General features: G+C 55.6%; 1 protein-coding gene across 1 annotated transcript in view; it reads right to left on the bottom strand.

Moving 5' to 3' along the window:
- The window catches only part of PEPD (peptidase D), a 102,625-nt gene extending 86,664 nt beyond the window's left edge, over positions 1-15,961 (bottom strand). The window contains exons 1-3 of the mRNA XM_004595013.3: positions 15,873-15,961; positions 6,641-6,824; positions 4,317-4,444 (exon numbers count right to left, since the gene is read on the bottom strand). Of these exons, the coding sequence (XP_004595070.2) occupies positions 4,317-4,444; positions 6,641-6,824; positions 15,873-15,889 (329 nt within the window). The 5' untranslated portion in view covers positions 15,890-15,961. The remainder of the gene's footprint in view (positions 1-4,316; positions 4,445-6,640; positions 6,825-15,872) is intronic.
- Between the last annotated feature and the right edge of the window lie 954 nt (positions 15,962-16,915).

The raw sequence follows: 16,915 nt of genomic DNA on the forward strand, positions 1-16,915 counted from the left end.
CCATCGTCCAGGAGCTCCGAATACAAGTAGCCAGACATCAGACAGCTCTCCCTCCGAGTGCCAAGGGAAACGAGAAGGAAAGGCGTCCCCTGCTCAAAGGGACTCTCATGCCCCAGGGCCCGAGGCCCATGTAGTCCTGCTCTGCCAATGGCTGGGTGCCCGGGTCAGAACTGATGCCTGCTCACTCTGCAGTGAGCGCCAATCCCCGATTGGGCCTTGGCAGGAAAGAGGTATTAAATTAATGGCACACAGTGCAGACACTGAGGAGCCCTCCGGAAAATGAAATTCCAAAGAGCAGGTCCCGGCGGCTAGCTGACCACCTGCCTGCGGCTAATGAATAAGTAATAAGACCAAATTACAGCAGTCACCATCCATTTCCACAGCCGGGGCGGCCTTCGGCTCCACACAGTACCACTGCCCTGCATCCCGGGCACAGTACCACACAGGTAGTAGCCCTGGCTCCTTTCAGCAAGTCAGCAACCGTCTCAAGATCTCGTTAGGTTGTCACAGAGAAAAGCACAGCTCTCTCTGTCGGGGTGGGCCTCCCTAGAGCAGCCGAGCAGCCAAGCAGCACCAGGATCATGGCCACTGCAGGAGGAGCTGGCGCTTGGTTGGTGCTTGGCTGAGGACTGCAATGCCTTGGTGTTAAGGTGTCTGTTACAAATGGCCCAGGATCAGTTTCCCAGGAAGGCCTATGCCCCTCAGAGAGCTCCCTATCCTGATCTAAGAGGGAGTGAGACAGAGACCACAGAGGCTGAGGAAGTCTTGGTCCCTGGGATAAAAAGGGGCATGCATGGGAAGGGGGCAGTGCCATCAACAACCACATCCAATAACCACACATGCCCCACACTGTGAATACATTACAAATACCAAATCACTACCCCTCCCACACACACATGCCACAGCAGCTCCTAGACCAAAAGGAGCAGCCCCCAGAGCCCTAGACAAAGTCCCTCTGGCCATGGCCCCTGGCATGCAGAGCACTTCCTCCCACAGCCCAGGCCGAGCTGCAAAGCACAGGAGGTCTCCGACCTGGCCCAAAGCTGCTTGCTCTCTCTGGGATCCCAAGCTGCCCGGGGTGCCGAATCACAGAGGCAATTTTCCATCTGCTCAGAGGCTGCCAGATGCCATAGGCAAAGCTGCCATTGGTTAAGCCTCATTCTGATGAAGAACAATGGGAATCGCTCCCTTGTCCAAATAGCATCATACCTCTATGAGCAAAGACAACAAATAATAACAAACTAGAAGCTCACCCACTCCCCCCAAACACACACACAAAAGCGCAGGGGTGGGGAGAGACACGGGCCAGCATCAGAATGCCCATGGCAGTTGGACACTCAGCACAGCAAGCGACAGATCTCACGCAAGATTTCCCCAGGCGACACTGAATGGCAGGATCTGCCGGGTGAATTTTCAAAAGCCATCAGATAGAGACCATAGAGGAAACCAGGGAGCTGAAGGTCAAATGCTCGCTCTGGTAGGTTCTGATCTCAAAGGCCAGGTAATCCCTCCAGCCCAGCTCCCAGCACTTTGCTGATTACAGGCAGACCCCGCCATTCCCCAGCCCTTCTCTACTACACAGTTACAACTCCCTAGAGCTGGGGCATGGGGGGCGGGGAGGGGGGCAGTCACCCCAGAGCAGAGGAAAGGAAAAGCCAGTTCTAGGGTGGCTGTAGCCAGGAGTCCAAAATGCAGAATGCAGCATCCGTAATGCAGTTGTGGGGCAAGAATCCTCCTTGGGATTCCCCAAGCCTGCCCAGTCTGTGCACATGGAGCCTTTTCCAACAGGGGATTCTGTCCCTGAAGACCCATTTGCAACCCTCGAGGTCACTCAATCCCATCTGTCAGTCCTAGACAATGAGCTGGCTCAGCAAAGCAGGGCTGGACCACAGGCGAACCGCTAACAGCCACTCAGAAGCCCAGCTGTGGCCAAGATGCAGGACATTATTCTTGTATTAGGGGAGATTACGCTGCTGAAAAGCCAACTGCTAACAGCTGTTCCCTGACCAATCAGATCCTGGGGTTTAAAACCCTCAAGTCAAGTGCCATTTGGCTCCCAGATAGAAGCTGCAGGGAGGTATGGTGAGATTCACCCAGGGTCAGCCAGTGGAAGGCAGGGTCTCTGGGGGCAGGAACAGCCTCTCCATCACAGCTCAGAGGATGTGCACGCCCAACCCATGGACAGACACCTCCTGACTCTCTTGTGTTAGGGTCCAAAGTAAACACAAGGAGACATACTCAGAACTCCCCAACGCCCTGAACCGACAGGGGCACAGATCAAGCCCTTCCTGGAGCTGTCTTCCTCCATCACCACCTATCCCCACCCCTCACAGATGGGCCAGTGGGACAACTCAATGGGCTCTGAGCCAGGAAGAAAGGCCATGGTGTGGGCTGGGTTAGAGAGAAGCCAGGTAAAGTAGAGCTGAAGACCCAGCTGCACAGGGGACCAGCTGTTCCTGAGATGGGCCCCTCATGGGAAACACCAGGACCCCTTCCATCTGCTCTACCTCGGGGTGCAGAGAGGACTCTGGGAGAATTGTCTTGCAGAGACAGATCTCAGAGGCAGGGATTGGGTAACAGATGACCCAGACAGTGCGTGGAAGCCCACGGATCATGTTAATGAACTCTGAAGCTTGGGGTCTCCCTGGATCCCAACAGGCAATCCCCACCCCAGGCTGGGAAGGCTTTAGGACGAAGCTGGCTGCCAGCCAGGTCTCACCAAGTGGGTGAGTCTGCCCTGCTTCACAGTGCCAGTCCCCAGGGTGAACATCCCAAGGGGGAGTGCAGGTGGCAGGCACAATGTACCTTGGTAGTCTGGTCTCTCAGCCTTCCACACACTGAACCAGTTCTGAGTGGGGCTAAGCAGAAGAAACAAGAGATTCCACCTAAAAATGTTGCTCCCTGGGGCCATTTCTGGACACACCAATGTGTTACGACATCATCACAGCCTCCCACCATGTCACAAGTGTAACCATCTCCAGAGGGACCACCAACCACTGAAATGACAGCAGCAGTTGACAGGGGTGGGGCAACGAAGAACATCACTGCTTCTTCACAGGGAAGGAACTGGAGCCCCCAGTTGGTAACCAGACCTGGGTCAAGAACACTGGGCCGCTTCTGGTCGCAGCTGAGATGAGTTGGGCCAAGTCATAGGACATGCATGGCTCCCACCACCATACTGTACCCAATGTCTTCTATAGCAGGGTGGCAGTGAGGACTCACGAGGTGTGGGATAACGATGATCAGTGGCGGTAAGTGTGGCCATCGAGGATCCCTGAAGCTGGCTGGACAGGACGGATCCACTAGCTACCTGCTCTTGCAAGGGCCTAGCCAGGAAAACACCCCCAGGAAAAACAGAGCTGGCTCCTCTTCTGCCAGTTCTGCCAACAGCGGAGTCTCCACAGGCCCAGGGCCAGGCTGGGATCCTGCCAGGTAACCTCCATGCAGAACTGTCACCAGTATGTGAGCCTGCAGCAGAACAGCCACACAGCAGGGCCAACAAGGGAGGCTGTGGGGTTTGTACTTGCCGGTGGGGGAGGACAGGGGTGTGTGCAGGGCAGGGGACAGTGAGGGGTGGGACAGGGCAGGAAGCAGGGGAATCAGGGAACCCTCCTCCCCAGCCCCCACAAGCAGCCTAGCACTGCGGCAGCCAGAGCCCTTGCCACTCAGACCAGCCACAGCCGCGCCTGTCCGCCTGGTAATGAGAGTTCTGGGGCACTAGGCAATGAAAGCTGCAATTTATACATTAGCCCAGGATAATCACTCTCCAGGCAGAAATGACAGGCTGGGCGGCAGGCGGCATTGCGCGGGACCCTCCGATCACCTTGCACACTTCTGGTTAAACACAGCTTCTGCTCAGTATCTGAGAGCAGGCAAGAGTGGCTCCGCAGGGGCCCTGGCGTGGCCAGCTGCCATGGAGGCTGGGGCACAGTTACCTCTCTGGTCCCAGGCCAGGCCCTAAGGCCTCACAGAGGAACCACAGGAGGCCAGACACAGGCATCAGGTGCCTCAGAGGGTGCTCCTCCTCCTGACCCACACAAACCCTCACCACCAGCCACAGAGCCACATAGATCACCAGCAAGTGGGTGCCCGCTGGGGTCAAAGCGTCAGATTGAACAGCCTGCCTCCAAGCCAACACCGCCCACAGGTCTGTGATGCCAGTTCTGTTGCCCCCACCCGGTGGCCTCCGGCTCAGAGCAGCTGCCGCTGAGAGCCTGACTGCCACCTGCTACTCTGCCCCTCATCACCACCTGCGGACCCGTCCCTGGACTCCCACCCCATCAGTTCCTGGTGATGAGACATAGCATGCTCCTTACTTTCCCATCCAGGTGGCATGGCTGGCAGGAAGCCTGGGCACAAACAGGGTCGACTTTCCAGTATCAACATCAATGGTGCCATAGCAGCCTGGCTCAGTAACACCGAAAGCCCAGTGGAAGAAGGACTCCTGTGATGGGAACAAGGAGGTGGGTTACTCAGCAAGTGGGGCTGAGGGCAAGGGGGGACACAGCAAACAGGACGTGCTGTTCCATCGGAAAGTGCCCCACAGCCTCCCGCAGCCCTGTCACACAGCGCTCAGATCCCTGCTCCGGCTGCAGGCTCTAATGCCTCATCCTGCCATGCCTTGGCACAGGCAGTCCCCTGGGCCCTGCAGCCCTGCCTCTAGCCCCGTCTGATGATACAGACTCACACCTGTGCCTCACCTCAACAGCTACACCCCTGAGACCCCCTGAGACCTGTTGGAACATACCCACCCAGCAGCACAAATCCGGCCCGCGCTTTCTGCCGCCCTCTGGGCCGGATGCCTACACTCAGCCAAGCTGCACTCCTCGATTTAGGAGGTCGTAATTCCCTCTCCCAACCCCCAGGGCAGCTGACTGCAGTGTTTAGTGATAAAGGTACGAGGTGGAGGAGGATCTCATCCAAATTTAACCTCGCATAACATCCGCAGGGGAGCCAACGGCCAAATTTAGGAAATTGGTTTTTAAATCGCAGAATCTGCGAGCCTCAAGAAGCGTCAGAGAAGCCGTATTTAGCCCTGTGTGGTGCTGCAGGCGTGCGGCCGCAGAGGGAGGGGACCTTTGGGCTGGCAGTGCTTGCCGGAAAATCCCCCTCGCCACCCACTCTTGGCCTCCGTCATCAGCTAGCCTGTGGCTGGCTGGGGAGGCCATGCCTGCCACCTTGTCCCCTGGCCCAGCTTCCCTTTGCATCCCCCACCCCTACCCTACCATCACAGCCTAGAAACAAGACAGTCCCACCCCCTGAGCTCCAACCAACTCCAGGGCGGTTCTGGCATGCCCACTGGGCTCAGACCCCCAGCACCAGGCCTGGCAATGAGGAGGAAAGGAACCTCATCTTGGGCTCAGCAGATGGAGTTCTGATCCCAGTTCCACCTCTTAGCAAGTCATGTTCCCCCTGAGTCTTAATGTCTCCATCTGTAAAATGGGCGCTGTTGGGTTGGGCAGAGTGAATCCATGATGGATCATCCAGGCCTCATCTCCTCAGGGATCCCTGGAATGCCCCCACAGGAACCACTCAGCCTCTTCTAGCCCACCGCTAGTACCCCATTTTACAAATCACTCACTACATGTCACTTGCATGTGAAATCAAAGAGCTGCTGCCTTCTCCCATTCCCCTGTGCTTAAGATGTATAACAGCAGTGCTCTATACCCTGGTGGCCATTTCCCTCATGCAGTCACCCCCGTCATGTGTAAGTGGTCCTAGGACCGTCTCCCACCAGGGAGCACTCCGTCAGACTCTCTCCCCTGACTATACCTGATCTTAGCCAAAAGGCTGAGAAGCGATCTCTCCCCTGACTAATAAAACTCTGCCTGAAACTAGAAGTTTTTCTTCTCTCTCTCTCAATCACCCCTGAACCTAACGGGTGCAATGCTAGACTTCGCAGGAACGGCAAAAGCCCGCCGCTCTCTCTGACAGGTATCCTCCTTCCTCAGGTGCCTTCACTCCTGGTCCCGCTGACTGATTCACAGCTGAGGCCATCACATCCAGCCCGATGTCCTGTCACTTCCAGAACCTTCAGGGAGCCCCTGGACCACGTCTCAGGAGAGGACAGTGAGATCCAGTGTGGGTCACTGGGTCAGCACAGACCAAGACCCTGCCCACACAGACAAGCCACCCCATAGCGTGCTCTTCTCTCTCTCTCTCTTTCTCTCTCTCTCTCTCTCTCAATCACACACACACACACACACACACACACTCCATCCCTAAACTGCGGTCAGAACTCAGCCCTCCCCAAAAGGACCTTACCCGTCTAAAGTTCCCTGGCTTGTGGAAAGCTGCCCACTCAACCCCACCTTGGGCTTGTCTACTTGTGCCCACTCTCCTCCCACCTGTCTGAGCTCACCCTGACCTGCAGGGCCCACCCCAAATGCCACCTTCTCCATAAAGCCTCACCGTTTTGCTCCCCTGAGACTATCCTCTTTCTGTACCTTGACCTCACAGAGCCAGGCCTGCCTGGTGCCAGCTCTGTGTTCAGCCATGGATATGGGCTGCCTGGGCTCTCTGGTCCTGTACCATCTCTAGTGGACCCCTCCACGGTCCATACAAAGTAGAGCTGCCCAGTGCCCAGCAGGCACGGAAGGCAAGCCCTGGGAGAAGCGGGAGCGGGGGGCGAGGGCCTTACCTGGCGGAAGAGCACCCCGGTGTCGGTGCAGTAGCGCTGGGTCTCCTCGCCGCCCTGCAGCACCACCACGGAGCCCGCCTGCACGGCCTCGTTCTTCCGCAGCCGCTCACACAGGCGCCGCCGGTTCAGGGCAAAGAGTGCTAGCGGCACCTTCAGGGTCTCGTTCCCCAGCCAGAAGTTAGGTCTGCAAAGAAACACAAACACAGGACACCGTCAGCACAGAAGTGTGCCCGCCCTATCCCCAACCAGCATGCAGCAAGCCTGCCTGTGAGCCACATGCAGTGTTCCTGGGCTGCCAGGGGACCTCAGGACCTTGTCGGCCACACTCTACCCAGCTTGGCACACAGTGAGGGCCAACCAGGAATGCTGCGGATGGACTCACTCAGCCAGCCCAGCAGAGCAGGGAGATGCCCCACCCACCCCACATAGGCTTCCCCATCTGCCCCAGAACCTCCACACACATGTAACTGCTCCACTGAAGGCTTCTCCCCAACCTGGGCACACCCAGTCACCCCTACACCAGCGACAGAACTGCTCCAGCCTCAGGACCATCCTCAGCACCCACATGTGGGCAGTCCAACCATCTCTCTCTCTTTTTAAGATTTTTTTTTTTAATTGAAAAGGCACAGTTACAGAGAGAAGGAGAGACAGAGAGAGATCCTCCATCTGCTGTTCACTCCCAAAGGACCACAATGGTCAGAACTGAGCTAACCCAAAGGCCAGGAGCTTCTTCCATGTTTCCCATGTGGGTACAAGGGCCCAAGGACCTGAGCCATCTTCCACTACTTTCCCAGGTCATAGGCAGAGAGCTGGATGGGAAGTGGAGCAGGCAGGACATAAACCAGCACCCATATAGGATGCTGGCACCACAGGTGGCGGAATAGCCTGGTGAGCCACAGCACCACCCAGTCCAGCCATGTTACTTTCATGGTGAAACACTGGAAAATGCTGTGCTTGACACACACACTGCACCCCCAGCAGTAAATATTTCTCTCTCTCCAGAGTCACCTGGTCTCTGTCCCTGCAAGGCTCTGCTTAGGCATCCCCCTATACCTCCACCTGTTGTCTCCCCCACCCCATCAGGCCACAATGACCCTACCACACCTCTAGTCCTTGCCAGGCCTCTCAGGCCCACAACACTGGAGACTGGGCTCTTTACCCAATACCAGCTCTGCCCAGTGCCAACCTCAATCACCCTGCCTCCTGGCTTGACCAAATCCTGGTCCTCTGCCTCTCACACCAGCTGAGCTCACCATGTCTGTGGGTTCTGAGTCCCAATGGCACCTCCACCAGATCCATACATGCCACTGGAGCCCCCTATCAGGCAACCCCACCTATCAGACACCACTCACCCCAACTAAGGGGCATAGCAAGACCTCAAAGCTGTCTCCCTGCTGTCACCTGTCCCCTGACACTTCAGCAAAGCCATCAGTTCTACCACCAATCAGAACTCAATCCCTTCTCGCAAGGCCCAGGGCCACCTGCCCAGAGAGGCTCAGTCTAGTGTCCAGGTGGACAATGGCCCTCTTGGTTCCACTTTCCCCCACAACTCAGTCGGCACTCATCCCAGAAAGGCCCGTTAAATTATGCACATTCCAGCAGGCACTAACCTCTCTCCACCCACGGGCACGGCTCCAGTCTAGCTGCCCTGGGTCACGGTATAGGTGGTTCTTTCTTCATCCATCTTTCAGGACTTGGTTCTTCCTCGCTAGGCTCCATACCACTTCCCTCCTCTTCTTTCCCTGATTCCCCTTCCCTTGCCCACAGTTCTGCTAAGTGTGTCTGCATTCACCTCTCCAGTCAGCCCCTTGAGGGCACTACTGGCCTCAGCCAGGACCATGGACCCAAAGACCTTGGAACAGAAGGACGGGTGTGCTATTTGGGTGCCCCACCCACTCCGGCAAAACTGGGGCTGCCCTGAGCATTGTTACGTCTCTGCCCAGCAACCTGCTTACCACACAGCATGTGCTCAAGAAATATCTGCTGTGTGGACGATGTCACAACTAACCCACACTGCCACACACTTCCCAGCCACAACGCACCAGGCGGAGGGGAGACTGTAGCAGACCTCTGCTGACTGCAGAGACTGGTCAGGAAGGGAGAAGGGTCAGGTACACTCCACATCTGCTGAATGCCCTCCCCAGCACGTGCCCATCTTCTCTTGGGGATGGAGGGTTGGGGTGAAACCAGGACTCCCCTTATCCAGAGCTGCCAATCTACCATGCTCAGCCCCCAGGATGAACATGTGACAGCTAATAAACACAATGGCCTTCCAGCTGTCCCCACCAGGAACTGAAAGTGCAGCCATTAGCACTTGGGCCCGGGATGCCATGTGACCTCCCTGGCCCTTTCCTCTCACTGGGGAAGCCCCTCGCTTGGCAGAGGGGTGAGTGCAGGCAGGGGGAGGGGAGAAATCCTGTCTCCAGGCTCCCCAACAGCACACAGGCACAACCCTAGGGCACGGCTACAGACAGCCTCACTCAGCCCGTGCCCCAGCAACAGCCCTGGCTGAATGCCCAACTCCACCCCACCCCCGGGCCTTTTAGCCCAGGCTGCAGAGCCCAGCCCCACCCCTTACCTCCCTCCACTCTACCATGCTTACATACACCAGGGGCTGCCTCCACCCAGCCTGAAGCCATGCCCCCGCACAGAGGGCTTTCCAGAGAGCTGGACACAAACTCTGGGGCCCGACTATCCCAAGGAACACATTAGGAGTACAAACCTGATGAGCTACTTCTCACTGGGCAGTCGGCATCAAGACTAAACGAACATCTGCCCTCAGACTCTACATTTGGAGAAATGAACTGCACTGTCCTAAACACGTACAGGCTTCTTTTTTGTCACCCTTTCCTACACAGTAGAGCGTGAACAACCATCAACAGGGTGTGTGCACTGCATTCTATGCTGTAAGCAATCTACAGATGACTTAAAGCATACAGGAGGGACACTGATGCTGTGGCATAGCAGGTAACACTGCCACCTGTGACACCAGCATGCATGCTGCTTCGTGTCCCGTTTGCTTCATATCTCATCCAGCTCCCTGTCAATGGCCTGGAAAAACCAAGAGGAAGATGGTCTAAATGTATGTACCCCTGCCACCATGTGGGAGACCCAATGGAAACTTCTAGCTTTGGCTCAACCCTATCCTGATGTTGCAGCCATTCAGGCAAGCAACAGGTGAATAAAAGATCTGTCTCTCCCTCTCTCTAATTCTTTCACTTAAATAAGTGTACAGGAGACAGGTCACTTTGGCCTTGCTGTGAACATGCCAGTCAAGATGCCTGTGTCCCGTATCCTAGTACTTGGGGCTTGATTTCCAGTTTCAGCTCTGCCCAGCTCCAGCTCCCTGCCAATGTCGATGCTGGAAGTCGTTTGGTCCCTGCCACCTGTGACACTGGTTAGAGTTCCGGGTTCCTGGCCGTGGGCCAGCCAAATGATCATTGGAAGCATTTAGGGAGGGAACTGGCAGATGACAACTGGGAGCTCTGTGTTGTGTGTGTGCATCTCCACTTCTGTATGCCTGAGTGTCTCCGTCTCTAACATAAAGATAAACAACATAGACCCAATGATGGGTGCAGGTTCTATGGAAATACTACACCATTTTATATCAGGGATTTCAGCATCCGCAAGTGGGCGGGTGGGGTGGGGTTTCCGGAACAATTTCCCTGGAACCCCTGGCAATGTCTACATCTCCCCTACTTGCCACAACAACAACAACAGGTTGCAGGTCCGCGAAGGGCAGCTCAGTCCAAGCAGCAGGCAACGTGCCACGCTGCAGTCATTACTCACCCCCAAACAAAGGTGGGTAGAAACCTGCCCTTTGATTTCTCACTGCACACACAGCATCCCCAGAGAGACTGCTGGGCCCAGAGCCAACACAGGTGACTTCCCCCGCAGTCAGCAAAAATGGCTCCCATAAAACATTCCCAACTCATCTTCGCCAGGGCTTTTCTTAACTGGCACCTGGAATTTAAAAGGCAAAGGCCACATCCCGCCCAAGTCCCAGGGTAAAAGAAGGCACACCCACAAGGTCCAGGCCGAGGCCACACCACCAAGGCCTGGGTGTCAAACTAGGGAGGGTGTCATGCCATCACCCCCATGGCTGTCCCTGTCGCACATAGCTTGTGTGTGCCTCCGTATCAGCCCTGAGCCCACTCTCCACAGCCTCCTTACCTAAGGCTCACCAACACCCTTCCCCCCACCAGAGCTATACAAAGAATTTAGAGGCTTGGGCTCACTGGATGGAGGGAAAAAAAAACTCATTTGCTTTTTTTCTAATGTTTAATTCAACTTATGCTTCCTTTAATTACTCACCAAAGCAGCTAGCCAGGCGGTGCTGGGAGTGGCAACATGCGTGAAATCTGTCATCCACAGAAATCACAGGCATCTCCGTGTCACATCAGTTCTGGCAGAGTATCTCAAAATGCCACTGGTGCTCATCCCTACTTCAAAATGAAGGTGGCTGTTGGATGTGCAGCTCGCTTTTCTTCCTTCATGCATTCATAAAGAGGCACAGGCAACTCCATCACAGATTGAATTAATATGCTGATTAACTGTGTTTCTATATAATTGGTTCTCCTTGTCATCCTCTATATGTATTTCATGCATCTTAAACATTGGGTGTTTGGCTCAGTGGTTAAGATCTGGGATGCCTGCTCCCATGTCAGAGTGCCTGAAGTCCTGGCTCTACTTATGAACCAGTTTTCTGCCAATGGACTTCCTAGGAGGCAGCAGGTGTTGGCTCAAGTCCCTGGGTCTGTCCCACCCATGGAGGAGACGATGATGGGGTTCCAGGCTCCTGGCTTGGACATGGCCCAGGCCTGATTGTTGTGGGCACCTGGGGAGTGAGAGACCTAGAGTACAGAGGATCTCTGTGTCTCTCTGCATTTCAAGTAAAGTGAAAACAAATAAATAAAAATGTTTTTAAAACATTGCTCTTTGGGGCCAGTGCTGTGGCCTGTGGGTTAAGCCTCTGCCTTCAGTGCCAGCATCCTATGTGGGTGCTAGTTCAAGACCCGGCTGCTCCCTTTCTCCTGAGGGAGTCAAGGGTAGGGGATTCTCTGGGGGGTGGTGGGAAGGCAAGAACACACAGGGGATAGGGACCAAGAGGACACTGGGTGGAATTAGGACAAGGCTGGGGAAGAGCCAGGGTGGGCAAAGGGGCCAGTCGAGGGCCACCTCACATCTGTCCCTAATGGCAGTCCCCAGGCCCAGCCTGAGGTCTCTGCCTAGGAGCCCAAAGTTCCCATCTGGGTGGAGTCGGGATTTTGACCCTGAAGCTGACTCCTCCAGATACTTTCTCCAGAAGTGCTGACTGCAGCAGATTCTAGAACCAACAGGTGCACACCTAGGGTGCCCCACCTGCTGCTGCTCACTGGTTCTGCCACAGCTCCTTTGTCAGGCACAGCTGATGGGGCCCCTCTCCACAGCAGGATGGGAGCAGCTGACCTCACAGCACATGGGAGCCCCTGTCCAGACCACAGATCCCTGGGGGCCGACCAGAGAAGGAAATGAAGTTACTTCTTCATCCACTCCTCTGAATTCTGTCCCCCTGTCCTCCATCATTGCACCCCCCAGGCAGGAAATGGAGTATATCCCCTTTCACTCACACAGCACCAAGCATCCATCAAGGCAGCCACAGGCTGGCCATACAGATACAAACTGAACTGGTCCTGGGTTCCAAGAGAAGAGGCAGGAAAGGAAGCAAACTCTTGCCCCGCTATGAGGAAAATGCACTACTTTATGGAAAAGTGTTCTGCCCAAGCATCCACCAGCACATGCGAGAACTGGGGCTAGGAGAAGAAGGCCAGGTAGGGGTTCTTCAAGATCACTCCACCCAGGTTGTAGCAACTAATGGTGTGCACCAGATCTGGGCCTAGAGATGGGCTGGGATCGGCTAGGCTGTAGCACCCAGCAGTTTGTGTGAGTGCCAGGGCTGGAGGCAGGACTGACCAGGCAGCTGTACCCACTGGTATGTGCATTGGTTGGCACAGTGGGGCAGGCTGAGCCCAACCCTACACCAGCTGGCACACTTGAGCACAAGGTCTCAGAACCTTCCAGGTGAGGTTTCTTAGGGGGTGCCCAACTACACAACTGCACTCAATCCCCAACCTCAGAGAAAATCACATAGACAGGTGGTTCAGCCTGGAGCATATGTTACCCAATCGGGCCACCTAAGTTGCTTTCCCTCATGCAAGAGTGGACTATTACCCAGATGAACACAAAATACAAGACAGCCAGCTCATCTAAGCCAACAGAAGACTTCAAGTACCTCTTCAAAAGATGGAAGGAAGGGCAGGTTGAACAACAGTCCGGGCCAGGCTATACAACAGGCACCTAGATCTGTAGGCACACTGAGGTAGATTCTGGTATGACAAAGTCAACAACCCCTCAGAACAATCAAGACTACCCAAGTAACACCCTTGGAACATTCTTCCCCACATCAGGGCCTCAAAAATGACATAAAATACCCACTATCTCCATTCCTGCTGCTGATGTGGGACAATAGCCAGGAGCTACATGTTGTCTCTCCCCTCACTGACTACCTCTGAAGCAAATTCAGGCGCCCACCCACTCCATCCTAATCAGACAACCACGTGAGTCTACAACCCCCTCACTTTTGTAATATTAAAATAATTTTTTTAACTGTCTGCCCAAAGGGAAGACAGTGATTTTCTGGTGTGCTGAGCAGGATGCAGAGAGGACCTAAACACTTTGGGAGCAATTTATGTAATCATTTTAGAGGGCAAGGCTATGCCACAGCCAACAGGTGAGTGGACAAAGGGAAGAGGAAAGTTGAACACAAAAGGCACAATGAGAGTAACTGCAGGCAAGTCTGTCTGGAGCTGTCTCACCCCTGTCTGTGAACAGCAAGGCTCCAGGAGAAGGTGGGCTACATCTCACCAGGAGCAGGGAATGGGAAGACGTTGACCTCACAGCATACCCTGTGGAGGCTGTGGGACCCTCTGTTCAAATTGGAAGCCCCTTTCCAGCAAGACCAACCCAAAAGGCTCCCCAAAGAACAGCATGTTGAGTTTTGAAGATACCAGGTTAGGGTTCCACTCCCCAAATCCAAAAGGGCATATTCCAGTCACCCAGAAATCCAAGGGACTCCCCTATTTCAGGCCTTGGAACAACTCCACAGACAACCCCAGTGCAAGTCCCAGGGAGCCTGGGGCCATAACCTGATAAGTGTGATGTCTCACAACGCGCCTAATATTCTGATGGGTCTCAGGGCTACAGGTGGGAGCAGACCACTGCCAGAAACACACTTAGGTTTCCTCTCCTGAAGGAAGTTGCTGGGCTCAAATCAGGGGCAGGGCAGCACTAAAGTACCATGGGCATCACTTTCCATAGCAGCTGTCATGTGTCCCCTCCTATAGCACACTCCTCCAAGACACCCATTCTGTGCCGCGGCCTGAAGAGTCAGGTGCTTTAATAGCCATCCTCCCAGGTTCCAGTCAGATCCTGGCTCCCTGCCCTTCAGCCACCAACGTGGCCCCTCTGCAAGCCTCAGACCAGCTTGGAATCCTGACCCCAAATGCAGTCCCTGGAGCTGTGGCTAGAAGACAGAGGTAACAGACTCAGAGCTGAGCACCAGCATGCACCTACCCCTTGTGTTCTTCAAGACAGGGACATTGGCTGGGTTCAAGAGTCTGGCCCAGAGTTCCTTACACGCACTTGGGACTTCCCACACAGAGTTCTCCACCAAAAGTGTGTCTGTTAAGTAGCACAAAGGCCATCCAGGCAGTAACACCTATTCACACTCCCCTCTGAGCTCAGAGCCTTCGCCCTTCCTTGGCACACAGCAAGTAGAGAGGCAGGCAGACAAAGCGGAAGGCAGTGCCATAAGTCGATTTGCTGCCCCAGGGGCCTGTGAGCATCTCAGGGCAGGCAGGCCCAGTGCTCCTCCTGGAATACAGCAGGCGCCCACTGAATGTGCAGTATGTGTGTGCTCCCGGCTCACCTGATGTGAGGACCAACAGAGAATCTTCTTTCTCAGATGCCATTCTCCCTGCCTTCCCGAATGAGAGATGCATGCCGTCCACCAGCTCCCCCATTCCAACCTCAGCTCCCCTACTGGCATCTGTGCCCTCTCCTATCTCCTCTTACCCTACTTTCTAGCCCCCATGCACCATGCAGCCATATACCTTCCCACCCAACCCACACCCATCCCAGGGGAGCAAGCCGACTGAAGGGGCCAGCCCGATAGCTCAATGGGTTAATCCTACAACCGCAAAGACCAGCACCCCATATTGGCACCAGTTCCTTTCCTGGCTGCTCCACCTCCCATCCAGCTCCCTGCTTGTAGTCTGGGAAAGCAGTGGAAGATGGCCCAAGGCCTTGGGACCTGTACCCACACAGGAGACTTGGAAGAAGCTCCAGGCTCCAGATCGGCTCAGCTCTGGCCGTTATAGTCATTTGGGGAATGAACCAGCAGATGGAAGATCTTTCTCTGTCTCTCCTTCTCTCTGTAAATCTGCTTTTACAATTAAAATACAGAAATCTTAAAAAAGAAAAATAAAGCAGACCGAAACTGAATTAAAACCCTTCCAACTCTTGAAGGACAGTCTGGAGAGGAGAGGAGGGCTACCACTCTGCCTGCGGGGAATGCACCCTCCTCTTCCCTGGAATCTTCTCCATAGTCAACCTTTGTCTATTCACCTTTGATCGCCTGTGTCTTCCCTCTGGGACAGTTCCCTGCAACCCTCCAGCCAGCCCAGCCGTCTACACTGACTCCCACCTGAAGCACTGACCCGGAACTTGGGTGCAAGCTCAGGCCCCAGAATTCCCCAGAAGTTGGGAGGAGGCAATCAACTTCAAGTTCGTGGTCTCTGCAGCTGACTACAGATACAGCTTACATACAACACAAGCGTGAGGGGCGGCCGGGAAGGCTTCTCCAAGGAGGTGAACCCTGAACGAAGCGAGGAAGCATTCGGCTCAAACACGGCCTCCTCCGAGAAGTCCCCGGCTGGGCACCTGGCACGCGGCAGCCAACGCGCGTGGGGCGGCCACGCAGCAGGAAGACTCAAGTGAAGCAGCGGGCTCCAGCACCCACCCCGACCCGGGGCACGTCGGCGCTAGCCGCCCCGCGTTCGGACGCCAGGCCCGCAGGGAGAAGCGCGAGCCCGGCCTGCCTGGGCCCGGGGGACCTCGTTCACCATCCTGGCAGGAGCACCGGGGTCCCCTCTCGGAGCCGGCGGGCAGGAGCCGGGAGCAAAGCAGCACTCACCCGCTGGTGGCCGCCATATTCACTGGGCACGAACGTCACGTGAAGTGCGGCGTCAGCTGAGCGCAGCCAAGTTCCATTGTGGGGGCGGGGTCAAGCGGGCGTGGCTTTCCTGTGGGCGTGGCCTGTCGTCGTTCGTCACGCCCCCTCCAGCACCAACCTGCGGAGGAGCGGGGAGGAACCTTAGAGACGCTGGAGCATGTTAGAGGGGCTTGCTTGGCAGGCTGGGGCCGCGGCTGTGGGCAGCGTCCGTGGCAAAAACACATTGTTTTTTTTTTTTTTTTTCAGGAGGAAGAAGCTATGTTGGAAGTTTGCTCCTCTGCCTAGTGGGGCAGAGGAAGGGGGTGATTCATGACGCAAAAGTTGCCCTTCTGGGGCCCGGCGGCGTGGCCTAGCGGCTAAAAAAGTCCTCGCCTTGAACGCCCCGGGATCCCATATGGGCGCCAGTTCTAATCCCGGCAGCTCCACTTCCCATCCAGCTCCCTGCTTGTGGCCTGGGAAAGCAGATGAGGATGGCCCAATGCATTGGGACCCTGCACCCGCGTGGGAGACCCGGAAGAGGTTCCTGGTTCCTGGCTTCGGATCGGCGCAGCACCGGCCCGTTGCTGCTCACTTGGGGAGTGAATCATCGAACGGAAGATCTTCCTCTCTGTCTCTCCTCCTCTCTGTATATCTGACTTTGTAATAATAAAAAAAAAAGTTGCCCTCCTGCCGCCAGCACTTTGCAACGTTAGCTCACAGAACTCACAGCAGCAACCCCTGGGTAGGCACTGTCGTTCGTGCCATTTCACTGACGAGAAGGCTGGGGTCCACAGCAGTCAGTCACATGGCTGATCTCGCATGCAGGAGGCCAGCTCAGTGAAAGAAGAGTCGGGTCCAGGGCTGGTGGGGGAGGGTGTACCTGGGGTCCTGGGCCCCCCAGGTGTGTTACAGATAGATACGTATAGACAGGATTCCACAGGTACCTCCAGGGCTCCCGCTCTTGGCCCCAGCTGGAGGTGGGGACGAGGGAGTGGTGCCTGCTTTGTGTCTGCATGTTTGAAACT

This window comes from Ochotona princeps, chromosome 16 (assembly GCF_030435755.1).
Source record: "Ochotona princeps isolate mOchPri1 chromosome 16, mOchPri1.hap1, whole genome shotgun sequence".
Classification (NCBI taxonomy): Eukaryota; Metazoa; Chordata; class Mammalia; order Lagomorpha; family Ochotonidae; genus Ochotona; species Ochotona princeps.